General features: G+C 39.6%; 1 protein-coding gene across 1 annotated transcript; it reads left to right on the top strand.

The window, feature by feature from the left end:
* Positions 1–12,611: 12,611 nt before the first annotated feature.
* On the top strand, positions 12,612–13,655 carry LOC130051562 (3'-5' ssDNA/RNA exonuclease TatD-like). The gene is given in 2 exon segments (XM_056153580.1): positions 12,612–12,950; positions 13,011–13,655. Coding segments are annotated over 2 exon segments (984 nt in total).
* The last annotated feature ends 434 nt before the right edge of the window (positions 13,656–14,089 follow it).

Below are 14,089 nucleotides of genomic sequence, written 5' to 3'. Positions count from 1 at the left end.
ATGTGTTTTGCCCTAAAACTCGTACCCCCCCCCCCCCCGTACAAATGTCAAACAATCTGATTTATAATCAAGAGGCTATGTACCTTCAAAACATACTTGTTTGCAAAAATCCCTAGGGAGTGCCCCACTTTACCTTTACTAGCCAATGGTCTAATTATAGGAAAATGTTAAGATCATGAAAGGTGAAGATACAGATAGTTTATTGCCAAATAATGGGCCCTTAGGGGGATATACATTATAAACATTGCATTTAAGTACAATATGTTTGAACAACAACTAAAGGTACCAAGGGGCGATGCATATGGAACATACTGTTATATAAATAAATATATTGTATTGTATCCATATCCATTTGCATACACCTTTCAATCATAAAAATGTAAATCATAAAAAAAGGTAAACAGATTTGTTCCACCTCGTACCAAAAGTTGGAGTGCAAGAATATTCATACATTTGTAAAAAGGAGATTAAAAACCTTAAAGGACACATCTCGTGTTTTTAAACTTTTTAATTTTTTCAGCAAAATTAATTCATTTCATGCCTAAAACTACTTTACATGTGTTTTAAAAGAAACAGTTTGCGTAGTTTTCGAGTTTGATTGCGATGAAATTCAAATCTTGCGATATGCATATTTTCTTCGACATTTTACGCGCCATTATCTGTGACGTCATATGCGACCTCGAGCGAGAAGATTTGAAAACATTTGTTAGCCATTTCATAAACAGATTAGATTTAATTGACAAACAAACAATTATCACATTAACGGCTTGTAAATAACACTGCATTGGGGTGTTGTGTGCCGTTTAAGGGTGTACTTGCTGTCAGTAGAGATGATTTGGACTGTGTTTTTTTTCAATTTTCGAAGGAAGGTATGAGGGACAAGACGTGAATATTTTTTGTTGGCACAACGACTTTGCCATAAAAAAAAACCCAGTAGAATTTGTCCCTATACTTTTTCAAACAAGCTCTTGGACAAAGACGTATATAAACTGCGAGAAAATGGTTCTATCGAAGCTTCGCACTGTTACATATAGGCCTACCGCATATGCTTTCCGTTCTGCTCTCAAATTCAATACACACTCGCACCAACTGACCTTCACCTTGTAACACCATATAGGCAGAACTTTGCTAGCAGTGTCTACCAACTGGTAGTTTTAAAAAAGAAATTTAAAGATAAAAGATAATAGAACTTTCAATTATAAATAATAAAATATGATATTTCCCAACTTTGAATTGAATTATAATGCTTTCCTTTTTTTTTTTTTAAAGGAACGTGTACGTGTTTACAACAACAGCACACCGCGCTCACACTTCCTAAGTAACAATGTGTAGATAACAAAAAATAATGATTAATAAAATTGAGCTTGAATAATATAATTTAAAAGTATTGTGATTTTCACAATAACTTTGATCATTTTTATTATATTTTTTTTCCCGAAATGCACCCGTGACGGTAGGCCTAGTTGTCAATGCTACATGTACGTAATCGTATTATAATTTAGGCCTTTCTAACTTCTCCAAAAATAAATTTAATAATAATTGCTCTGTTTATTTTAGAAAAGCAACAACGCTAATTACAGTTGTTTACAGAAATGGCATTACCAAATAGTGTTTAGACAGTGATCCCATGTAAACATTATTTACTCGCAAATTTATGCAGATTTCATACTCGCTTTCCTCGCTACATTTGGGTCGCTATTTGTATGCACTGGTGGCTAAAAGATATAAGACTCGGGAAATTTGTCAACATCGAAATAAATGTTATCCATGGTAAATAAATTAGGCCCCTAAAACCCGAGTTTTTAAAAATATCTAATACTACTATTACAACAAGTTGATCGACGAAGGTCGCATATGACGTCACTGTACCACGTGACTACCTCTCTAATTAACTAGGCTTTTTGAAATCGGGGCTTAGATTTAAGTCCATATTGTGGCTAATTATCGCAATACTTCAGTGAACGAACTATTACAATTAATTTCTATAAGCATAAGGAAGACAAAATGCATATAATTCTGTATACTTTGAAAACACGAGATGTGTCCTTTAATGTACATGCAATACATGTACCTGTACATAATATGTAGACTCTCATACATTAACTAAGCACTATACAAGTTTATGAATTTGGAAACAGACACAAGGGTTCTTGGATTTTTATTATTCATTAACCATATAAATTTGTCAAAGTCTTGTAAACAACTGAAATTAGAACACTCTTCATTTATTGTCTTTAACATTTCTAGTCTTTCAAAATTAAACTTGTCACAACACAACAGAAAATACATTTCATCACCCACAACATCAGAATTACATTGTGAACATATTTTAAGATGTGCAGGTATATTTCTATAGCTACCAATTTCAATGATCAATTCATGACATGAAATTCTGAATCTGCTAAAGCTTCTTTTGTAACCATAATTTTTAATAATTGACAAATAATTCTCTCTTTGAAAAAAACAAACATTTGAACTTAGTGTATGTTTTAAGCTTAGAATTTAAGTGTTCATGTCTAGTATCCACCCAATGGGTCAAGTATAATTCTTAAAAGTGTTCACAGATAGTCTTTGTTTTTGTAGAATTTATAAAGGTAAATCGATCTGTTTTGATGATTGGATAAAAAGTGGAATTTTATATGTTAAAGATATTTTCAATGAGGATGGGTTATCAAAATCAGGTAAACAAATTTATGATTGTCTTACTAAGGAAACGAACTGGCTATGCAAGTGTAAGATGATACGACATATTTAAAAGAAAAATTAACACGGATATGATTTTTCTAAAATTCCTTAAATTAAAACCAAAAATATTGATAAAAATCTATGTTTACAACATAAAACTAAACTTTTCTACTCTACTTTGATGAAACATAAATTCCAAAATTCCTCACTTACAAAGTTAGGTAGATAGTTCCAAATAACAGATAAAAAGGAATGAGAATCAATATTTTTATTTAAAGTTAGATACATTGAAGGCAAATCCTTAGCAGAGTTTAATTAAAAATAATGCCCAACTTATTGAGTAATAATCTCCTTATTAGCAAATGGAACAACACTGTGACAAATAAATGTAAACTTTGTAGTAATGAAATCGAAAACACAGAACACCTTATTGTGCTGTGGTCATTTCTCAAAAGACCCTCAAAAGAGGCTTAAAAATGGGAGTAACCCCAACCTAGGGTACAACCTATACGATTTAATGCAGAATTTTGTCTAGATTATGGAAATCATGGTTTCTCAAATTTGGGGAGAGGGATAACACTGCTGTTTTACAGCCTAATAGATTATGCTACACACGCATACTCTATACCATTCGACAGAGGAGTAAATGAGAAAACTTTTGATGTGTAGTATATGCAACTTCGTTCGTGAATGGGTCTGTCAGATGCAAGAAATGAGAGTACGCGGAATGAAAAATAAAGACGTTTTTGACAATTTCAGTCCATATTTCTTTCATTTTAAAAAAAATAACTTGCACAGTATTGGCATATACAAGGCATGATACAATCTGCTGGATCAGGCTGCATGGTTTAGAACCGATTTTGTTTGATTCCTTGCATACAGTCGGCCATGAATGAACAAATTGTACTTTCTATCCCCCCCAAACAATTGCGACTTTGTGACAGAAAATCCAAATTTAAGCTAAGTAAAACATATTTTATCAGACTACAACCATCATTTCCGAAATCTAGACAACATTCTGCATCAAATCAAATAGGTTATACTTTGTTCTACCTTAGATTGGGGTCATCTTAGAATTTGACCTCGTGGCCACTGCACTTGTACAACATATATGGAAGATCGCAAGTACCTGTATTAATTTCACAATTACTTGCAAACATATTGTTGTTGGGTTTTATTTAGATAATACTGAATTGATAAGGATATGTAAGTATTTTCTTTCTTTTATTGCATTTAGAATTTACAAATGTAAGATGTATTGTAGAGTTGTACAGGTTGATGAAACAAGTGATTTTGTAATTCGTTCCATCAAGGAATACTTGAGATCGCACTGTCAAGTTCTCAGCTTTTTACATAAAACCAAAGAACAGAAATTTTTTCAAAATTTTGCATCCAATCTATAGTTATACTATGAAATTCTTTGTAGTTGTAGAAATTTATATCATACAAAACTTAAACATTGTTCCTACTGTTACAATATGTATACATGCATCTGTATGTATACGTGTGTATATCTGTGTATTATATATACTTGTGTCATATCTAAAGCCACTATTCAGAGGTTCCTGTCCTCTAATAGAGCTGCCCAATGAGTCGGATATGAACTGTTGTGATATGTGTGGACTCATTGTGGCAGGGTGGCGTTTTTGAATTCTTGTATCTTGATTATACACATACTGTGCCAAATATGTGTTTCATACGAAATTTTGCTGATGAAATAAATAATTTGTCTGTAAATTAATAACTAGTTTTTTGACATATACTGTATCTATTTTGATTTCATGGTAAAATAATAACTATATCTTATATATATATTGTATCTTATACATGTATATCATTTGTTTTGTATATTTGTATATGTTTTGTTTTATTTCATAAATAAAAATTTTGAAACTTAAAATAAAAAACTTCTTTGGCCCAATGGTTCTTGAGAAGATTTTAAAATATTTTTTTAATACATACTTTGATCACCAATTGTGGCCCCATCTTACCCCCGGGGGCCATGATTTTATCAAACTTGAATCTGCACTATGTCAGGAAGCTTTCATGTAAATTGGTACTTTCCTAGCCCAGTTCTTCTTGAGAAGAACATTTTTTAAAGATGTTCTCTATATATTTGTATGCAAAAATTTGATCCCCGGAGTTCATGATTTGAACAAATTTGAATCTGCACTATGTAATGATATGTTCATGTAAATTTCAACTTTTCTGGCCCAGTGGTTCGTGAGAAGATTTTTGAATGACCCCACCCTATTTTTGCGATCATCTCCTCTTTGAAGGGGACATGGCCTCTGATTTGAACAAACTTTAATCCCCTTCACTCAAAGATGCTTTGTGCCAAATTTGATTGAAATTGGTCCAATGGTTCTGGAGAAGATAAAAATATCAGGGTGTCAAGTCCCTATTTCTTCCTATAAACTTGGAAGGTTCCTATACATTCCCTACAAGTCATTAAAATCCCTATAAAGCCCTATATATCCAAAGAAATGACAGCCCTATTTTTAAAAATGAAAAAAAAAATCCAGAGCCGATGCTAAATTGATATTCAGTTAGATAGTTAAGATGAGAATAGCTATTGTGGTACCACAGCCCGACTCATCTGCGTACGATCTATCTAACGATATATTGATATCCTGACCCGCCATCTTCCCAGACGTTTCTACGGACACAGTCTGTCTAAAGGACATATCTGGAGGGATTTGTCAGGTATTTCCTCGACTATTACGACATTGGCGTCGCCGGTAGCTGTGGAATCTACGACGATTCGCTTTTCGCAGTTACTCAGATTAAATAGAATCTGTAATTTCCTTTGAAGTTATCGTGCCTTTCACGAACCACGTGTTGGCAATTGTTGATGGTTCATTAGGGAGTTCAAAACGACCAAATATTTTTAAATTTTATCAATAGACATTGTAATCATTTTGCATTATCTATACTTAGTACGTTATTTTAGTGCTTCAAGCAGATTAATTTCTATAATACAACTATATACTACACCCGAAAAGTAAGATCATGTGATCATATTTTCCCGCTGTTTTATTACCAAATTTACGGCGCGCATTTCGTGCCATTAGAAATTTTGTTCAGAATTCTGATAGTGATTTGGTTTGGATTTATGAAATTAGGTTAAGATTTATTTCAATTGTTACCTGGGATAATTTTCACTCCAATTTATTACTTAGCTATAACTCCCAACCATACGCTTGCACTTGCATTAGGTATTGGGGTCACTGGCTCTGCTCATACTCTTAGCTATCAATATGTTATCCTCTTTCTGAGTTATATTGGATAGTTAAGTAAGTTGTAAAAATTATGGCTTCGAATAACCCAATCAACTTGTACAAAGCCTCTGAGAATGATTTAAAGTCGTTGGAAGGAATTGGTAATGCTAAAGCTAAACGAATTCTTGAGCTTAGGGAAGCCAAGGAAAACTTTACTTTCAACGATGTGGCAGAAGTGACACAAACTACACTCGCACAATGGACAGCATGGAATGAAACAGGTGTTGTCACCATTGAGAAGCCCCAAGGAGAAGCTTCAGCAAACGCTCCTGCACTCATACCTAATGAGACCAATCAGCTTCATCTCACCCTGCTAGAAATGAATAAAAGTCTCCAGCAGCTACGAGATGAGGTTCAAACGTTAAGATCGGAAGTTGTCCTGAAATCTGAAATTGATGAGTCAATATTCCCAGTGTACAAAACACCTAGTGTACCGACGTCTGGACTTCAGGACATGGATGATAGCTTGGATAAGACAGTGATCCTTACTACGGGCACAGTTCAAACACCAGCCAAGCAGTCGGATAAAGGAAAGGAACAGAAAGTTATTATAGATAAACTGACCTCTGTTATTCCTTCATCAGGTTATATAACGGATCCATTCAAAGGAGCGAAGCCTAAAACAAGTACACCCCTTACTGGGAAGTTAGGAGCCGTTGCTTTCCAGGATTTGTCACCAATACCTTTAAACCCTAGTTTTGGACAGGATGGCAGGCCTCTTGCAACTAAGGTTATAAACAGTGGAAAGCCGATTGCCACAAAACGAATGTCAAAGCCAGAGTCTCAGGAACCCCAAAGTGAATCCAGTGTGGTGGGGTCTGTCACTCCCAAGGGGAAAGTCAGGGGTAGGAAAACAAAAATGAACAGACGACAGAGATCCTCCTCTTCCAGTTCTTCAAATGATAATACCATGTCAAAGTGGACTCAAATCTCACGCAGCAGGTCCAGAAGTAAAAGTCCTCAGGTTCAAAAAATGCCAGTATTCAAGGGTACTGAGAATCCAAATTGGGAATCTTTTATTTATCATTTTGAGCGGATTGCTGCGCATCGAGGATGGTCAGTACATAAGAAAGCTTTCCGCCTCTTGGATTGTGTGAGTGACGTAGCCCTAGAGTACGCCAGGAAAGTAAACCAGAATGGTGATTACAAGGACCTGAAACGGCAGTTAAAGCAGAGATTCAGCAGGAAAGAGGTACCTATCCTTGCTCGTCGTCAGCTGCCCTTCACTAAGCAGTATGAAAATGAGAACGTGGAATAATTTGCCCAGCGTGTTTACTTCTTAGCACTAGATGGCTATGAGAGCTGTGAAGGGAACATGATTGAGGAGATAGCAACGGAAACCTTCTTACGAGGCTGTCGAGATAACGAAGCTGCTATGAAAGCTATGGATAGAGAGCCAACAACACTACAGGAAGCCGTAAAATACGTAAGAACTTCTATCGCAAACCACCGTGCCCTGTATGGGTCAAGAGGAAGTACCAGAGCCACTACATTTGCTCAACGCCAAGTTTTAGTCCCAAGCAAGGAGGGGTCTCCACCAAGTGATTCTTCTCCTTGCAGGGCTGAACCAAAGCTCTCTAAACAGAAAGATAACAGCAGATCCTCCTTGGATGAGCGAATAGGTCATCTTGCTAGCATGGTTGAGAAGTTTACCACAACTGTTCAGCAGTCAATTGGTAGGCAGCAGACCCCACCCAGTTCTCCGGTTGTGCGAGGGCGGTTTCTTGAGAGAACACGAAGTCCAGTTAGATCACCAACCAGAGGGCAGCGCTACAATTCCCCAATCAGGAGTGGCCAGTATAACGAGACTGTAGTCGAAAACAAAAATCCCAAATCCAATGATTTAAACGGGAAGGGGTCAAGTCTATAGGCCCTCATTTGACCCTTGATGATAGCGGCCTAAATGATCAGTTAATAACTATAAGAAGAACTTTAGGAAAAAGTATTAAGCTTGATGTCATCATGGAGGGGAAACCATTAAATGCCATCATTGATACAGCGGCTATGATTACCCTTATCAATGAACGCATAATTCCACAGAATCGTCTAGTCACTGCTGAGCTCATGAAATTAAAAGGATTAGGATCCCAAATTGTGCATGGCAGGCTACTAAAAAATACCACTTTTGAAATTGACACTCTACATGTATCCTGGGACTGCTGTGCTGTGCCAATGGAAGATGACATGATAATTGGACTGGACTTTCTGGAGGCCAATCATGGGATTATCAACATAAAAGAGGGAACATTATCTCTAGAAGGCAAAACATTTCCAACCAAGTTGATATCTAACATGAAGGGCTTCATAGCTCTCAGGTGCGGGTACAGAGAACAGTGTGTATACCGCCTAATTCTATAGCCCGAGTACCAGTCCAGCTTCACAACCCATTTATTGGTGATTATGTTGTTTCCCCAGTTTGTCTGAAATTTGGTGTTCTAGGTTCACATACCTTAGGAATGGGATGTACCACAACCATGAACTTTATAAATGATACCAATACAAACGTCAAGATCAAAGAAGGAACTGTAGTTGGAGAGGCTGAAGTTTACACGGAGATCTGTCTAAAAGACAGTGGCGCTTTTTGTATCCGAACTAACCAGACTGGTGTCAGTGAGGACTACACACTTCCAGCACATCTTACTGACATATACAATAGATCAGTCGCTGATCTCAATGACACAGAAAAGTGGCATGTTAGACAATTGCTAGTGGAATACCAGGACATATTTTCAAAGCATGATCTTGACCTTGGATGCTTAACAGCGGTAACACACAAGATAAACACTCAGGATCATCGGCCAGTCAAACACAAAATGCGCAGAACCCCCCTCGGGTTTCAAGATCAGGAAAAAGAACAATTTGACAAAATGCTACAAGCTGAAGTCATACAGCCATCAAGTTCTGATTGGGCATCAGCACCCGTCCTTGTGAGAAAGAAAGATGGGTCGATGCGATGGTGCATAGACTATCGAGCCTTGAATGAAAAGACGCTGAAAGACTGTTACCCCTTACCAATAATCGAGGATTGTTTGGATACCCTTCAAGGAACAAAATATTTTGCCACACTTGATATGGCCTCCGGCTATTATCAGATAATGATAGACAAAAAAGATCGTCATAAAACTGCCTTTATAACACGCTATGGGCTGTTTGAGCACACTCGTATGGGAATGGGTCTCTGCAATGCCCCAGCTACTTTCCAAAGGGCAATGCAGCTTGTGCTCAGAGGTCTCACTTGGAGCCAGGTCCTTGTCTATCTAGATGATGTTGTAGTTCTTGGGCATAGTTTCGAAAATAGCTTGGAGAATTTGCGGGATGCCTTTGATAGATTTAGGTTACACAACTTGAAGTTAAAACCAAAAAAGTGCACGTTTTTCCAGAAAAAAGTTGAAATTCCTGGGCAAAGTAGTGAGCAGTTCAGGCATTTCTGTGTCGCCTTCTAAGACAGAGGCAGTAGCGAAATGGCCCGTACCCACCACGCAAACTGAGCTGCTATCTTTTTTGGGCTTTTTGAATTATCATAGAGACCATATTAATTAAGGACTACGCTACAATATGTGCAGACCTTTATGATTTGGCACAGCAAAAGGGGGATATAGCTTGAAAGGATAGGCACCAAATTGCATTTGACAGCGCGAAGGCCTTACTTTCAGCACCTTGTTTGTTATATCCACGCCCTGAAGGTCTTTTTATATTGGATACTGACGCCTCTGATAAGACAATCGGAGCTGTACTATCTCAAGTCCAGGATGGCCAGGAGAAGGTTATCTGTTATGCAAGTCATGTCTTGCTCAAACCTCAACGCAAGTATTGCACAACTAGGAAAGAGCTCTTATCCGTTGTTAAATTCTGCAGACACTTCAGGCATTACCTCCTTGGGCGTCGTTTCCTGTTACGCACTGACCACAATAGCTTGGTATGGTTGATGCGCTTCAAGCATATAGAGGGGCAGCTGACCCGTTGGCTGGAGGAACTAGTACAGTACAACATGGAGATAATTCACAGACCGGGAAAAAAGCATACAAATGCTGATGGAATGAGTCGTTTACGAGACGATATATCTGAATGTGATTGTTATCAGGCTGGCTCAGAGCCTTCAAGTTTACCCTGCGGGGGTTGCCATTACTGTTGCAGAGCTCATGCACAGTGGGGGCGATTTACAGAAGATGTTGACGATGTTCCCTTATCGACTAAACCATCCCTTCCCGCAGGCCCTGTTCTAGCTATCCGAACACTGGAGGATCACTGCCCAGAGTCCAGGGATGTGGAGTCTCACACATGCAATTGGGCAGCAAGTTTCACTCCAACAGATGTCAGACAAATGCAGAAAGAGGATGCCGACCTGAATCCAATTATTGACTGGTTAGACAATAACCATGAACCTTTTCATGCAGAACTTACACTTCAGAGTCCAGCAACACGAGCGCTGTGGATGATAAGAAAATGTTTAAGGCTGATTGACAGCGTGCTCCATTACAAATGGGATAACAAGGTAAATAGAGGTATGTGTTTGTTGGTACCTAAACAGCTTCAAGCAACTGTCTTGGAGGGGTGTCACGATTTCAAAACATCTGGACATTTGGGGCAGCAAAAGACCCTTGAGAGACTCAAACAAAATTACATGTGGTACAACATGTCTCGTGACTGTATAGAATATGTTCAGTCATGCAGTACTTGCAATCAAAATAAGAAACCGCATGTGAGGCCTCGAGCCTCCTTGGGTACTTACCATTCCGGTTTCCCAATGGAGCGTGTGCATCTGGACATCCTGGGTCCATTCAACACTAGTGAAGATGGTAACAGCTATGATGATTGACCAGTTCACGAAGTGGATAGAAATTGCTGCTCTCCCTGATCAATGCGCCTTGTCGATAGCTCAAAAGTTCTTGGTGCACTTCATAGTTACATTTGGATGCCCACTTCAGGTTCATACAGACCAAGGCAAGAACTTTGATAGTAATCTATTCAAATCTCTATGTGAAGCTCTTCAGATTGCTAAAACCCGAACTACACCCAATCATCCGTCATCCAATGGACAAGTAGAGAGGTATAACACAACTGTCTTGCAAATGATAAGGTGTTTTATTGAGAAAAATAACAGAAAGTGGGACAGAGATTTGCCTCTACTAGCCATGGCTCTGCACTCAACCGTCCACCGACAAACGGGGTTCACTCCTAATAGATTAATGCTAGGTCGCGAAGTCATTCAACCGGTACACCTAATAACGGGAAACATACCAGAAATCCTCACACCGCAAAACCCGAGTGAATGGAGTGCCAAACTTTCCCAACGCCTGGCGGGTGCCCACCAATTTACTCGCCAGAATTTGATGCAAGCCCAAATGCGTCAGAAGCGAGACTATGACTTGAAAATAGCAGAGTACCACTACAATGAGGGTGATATAGTTTACAAACTTGACTCAAGCACAAAAATTGGCCAGTCACCTAAATTAACATCACCTTGGACTGGACCATTCCTTGTTGTGGCATGTAGACCTCCTTTGTATACGGTCAGAGACCGGAAGAAGGAAAAAGTCATCCACCATGACCGTCTTAAGTTGTGCCAAGACCGAGATATTCCTATGTGGCTCCGCCGACTGCGGCACCAATATTTCTACACAGAGATGCAAAATCTAAGTGAAACGGCAAGTCAAGAACCAGACTTAGATGATGTTGCAACCCCTGGACAAAGCTTGAATGTCTCACAAGACTACAATGACAAAGATCCTGGTGAAGACGAGTATGCCACGACCAAGGTCGACGTTGGTAACAGTCTTCAGAGAGATGGACATCAAACACGAAGAGGAAGGCCGTTGGTCCCTCCAGCCAGATTTAGAGATTTTACTCTAGAATAATGTGCGTAACATTATAATGTATATAGTAATAATCGGCCATTATGTTTGTGTATTTTCTTTATTTATACCTTAGGGAACTGATTTCCCTACACTTTTTTTTCATTCTTTGTGTTACATTCTTTTAGAATATATATACTAGGCATCACATTCATTTCAGATGGCTTATTTAAGAAACTTGGATGGTTTGGACGAGAGCCATTTTGTTCCAAACTACGACCTGTCCTCCACCAGTCAGTCATCAAACGGAGACGACTGGATCGTATTAGACGAGACCGGTTCGGATCACTCATCATGGTCTCCTGGACCAGGAGCAAGGTTACAGGAGCAGTCAATTGCAGGAGAACACTTCCTACCAGAGACAGCCTCTGCAGTGGTATCCGATGCCGGCACTCGGATGTCCGTGTCTAGGGCTTCATGCTCTGGCACGTCTCCAACCCATAACCAGAGCTACCATTGCCCAGTCTGTGGCAAAGGCCTGTCTGGACATGTGAAACGGCATGTCTTACGCAGCCACCTGCCATGGTTTTGGATAGGTAATCTCTCCTGCTGGGAGTGCAGACAATTGGAAGGGTCAGCCCTTAGCCTGACAGTGAAGCACACTATGGCCCATGAGGGACAGCAGAGGTCCTTCGACGATGATAACCTACATGAGTGGTGCCAGCTGTTCAATGGGTCATTACATTTACTCAGAGAATGGTTTCGGGCAGAGGATCTAAATGATCTCTTACAACTATTGGCAACTCAAATTAACATCCCAGGTGGGGAATTTACTGTTTCTGAACATCAACTGATGGCATTCTACAGCGCTCATTACAGTGACAGCCAACCATGCTCGTACATAATTTCCCCTCTAAAGCACATAGTGTGTGTACTCCATTGACAGGTCATATCCACTATTCTCAAGGGTCAGACCCCGGAGCGTCAGAAAATGTTCAAGAACCATCAATGTAGGCTCCTAACCACAGGGATGACTGTAGATAAGCCAATCATTTTTGAAGAGCCGGTATCACTAGTGGACAGTCACTTCCATCTGGACAAAGTTCTCCAACGTTCCAGCTATCTCAACTGGCCTCATCTGCAAGATGCCCTTCAGGGCAGAGGTTATGTGAACTTGGCAATTGCCAACTATGTATTTCCTAGAGAATGGGATGCTTGGGAACAACAAATAGCGTCGACCACTAACCTGAAGGTTTCCTTTGGCATCCACCCTCACTCTGTATGTGATGCCCACCCTGACATCCTGACAAGGCTCTCTGAATTGGCTAGCTTGCCACAGTGCTGCGCTATTGGTGAAATTGGCATAGATCTAACATCGCAGTGCAGCTGTAATCCATGCCATAACCCTCAGGACTGCCAGCGTGAGCGCCTCAGGAAACAGTTGGACTTCCTTGCAGAAATGCTTCTGATGGCTCGTGACTTGGGCAAGCCCGTCATACTACACTGTCGAGACAATGGCACGGGTGAAGCAGCAGTGCACACACTCGCTACCATACACATGGTGGATATGTCGGATCATGTCTTTCATAGACACTGCTTCATTGGCGAGTTAGAGGAGCTGCGGCAGTGGCAGAGGGAATTGACCCATGTCAAGTTTGGGGTCACAATGAAATCCGTGCAGGACCCGAGGATGGTAGCGTTAATACCGCCGGAGCAGCTTTTGCTTGAGACAGATGCCCCCTATCTTCCTCCTGCTCCTGGATGCCGCCTCAATCATCCTTGGAATATTCTCTCCTTGGCCAAGCAAGTATCCTTTATAAGGAATATGCCGGCATCCCTTCTGTTGAAGATAGCCAACACTAATGCCATGGAGATATATAGTCATCGAGTCCACTAACTATATATAGTGCCAGTCTTCTTATTGTTATAATTTTTGTTTCTTTGTGGACCTCATTTTGGATTGTACATACATTTTTCATATATATGTACTTAGGAAAAGTGCATGATTTCTGTTATCTGATGTTTGCTGTTACATATTGGTCTTCGCATATCTTGAGGACAATTCAATTATTACTATACTCCATGTCCTATTGTTGAACTGTTTGGAGGGGGGGGGGGGTGGGTGGGTGGTGGATTTTACATAGCTGTAAAGTTAATATAGTATTAATTCGCCAATGAACATCATCGGCTCTACAAGGAGGGGAGAAGTGTGGTACCATAGCCCGACTCATCTGCGTACGATCTATCTAACGATATATTGATATCCTGACCCGCCATCTTGCCAGACGTTTCTACGGACACAGCCTGTCTAAAGGACATATCTGGAGGGAT

The sequence above is a fragment of the Ostrea edulis genome, chromosome 2 (assembly GCF_947568905.1).
Source record: "Ostrea edulis chromosome 2, xbOstEdul1.1, whole genome shotgun sequence".
NCBI classification, from domain to species: Eukaryota; Metazoa; Mollusca; class Bivalvia; order Ostreida; family Ostreidae; genus Ostrea; species Ostrea edulis.
Note: the sequence above shows the minus strand (reverse complement) of the source record. Positions and strands in the feature narration are given on the sequence as shown.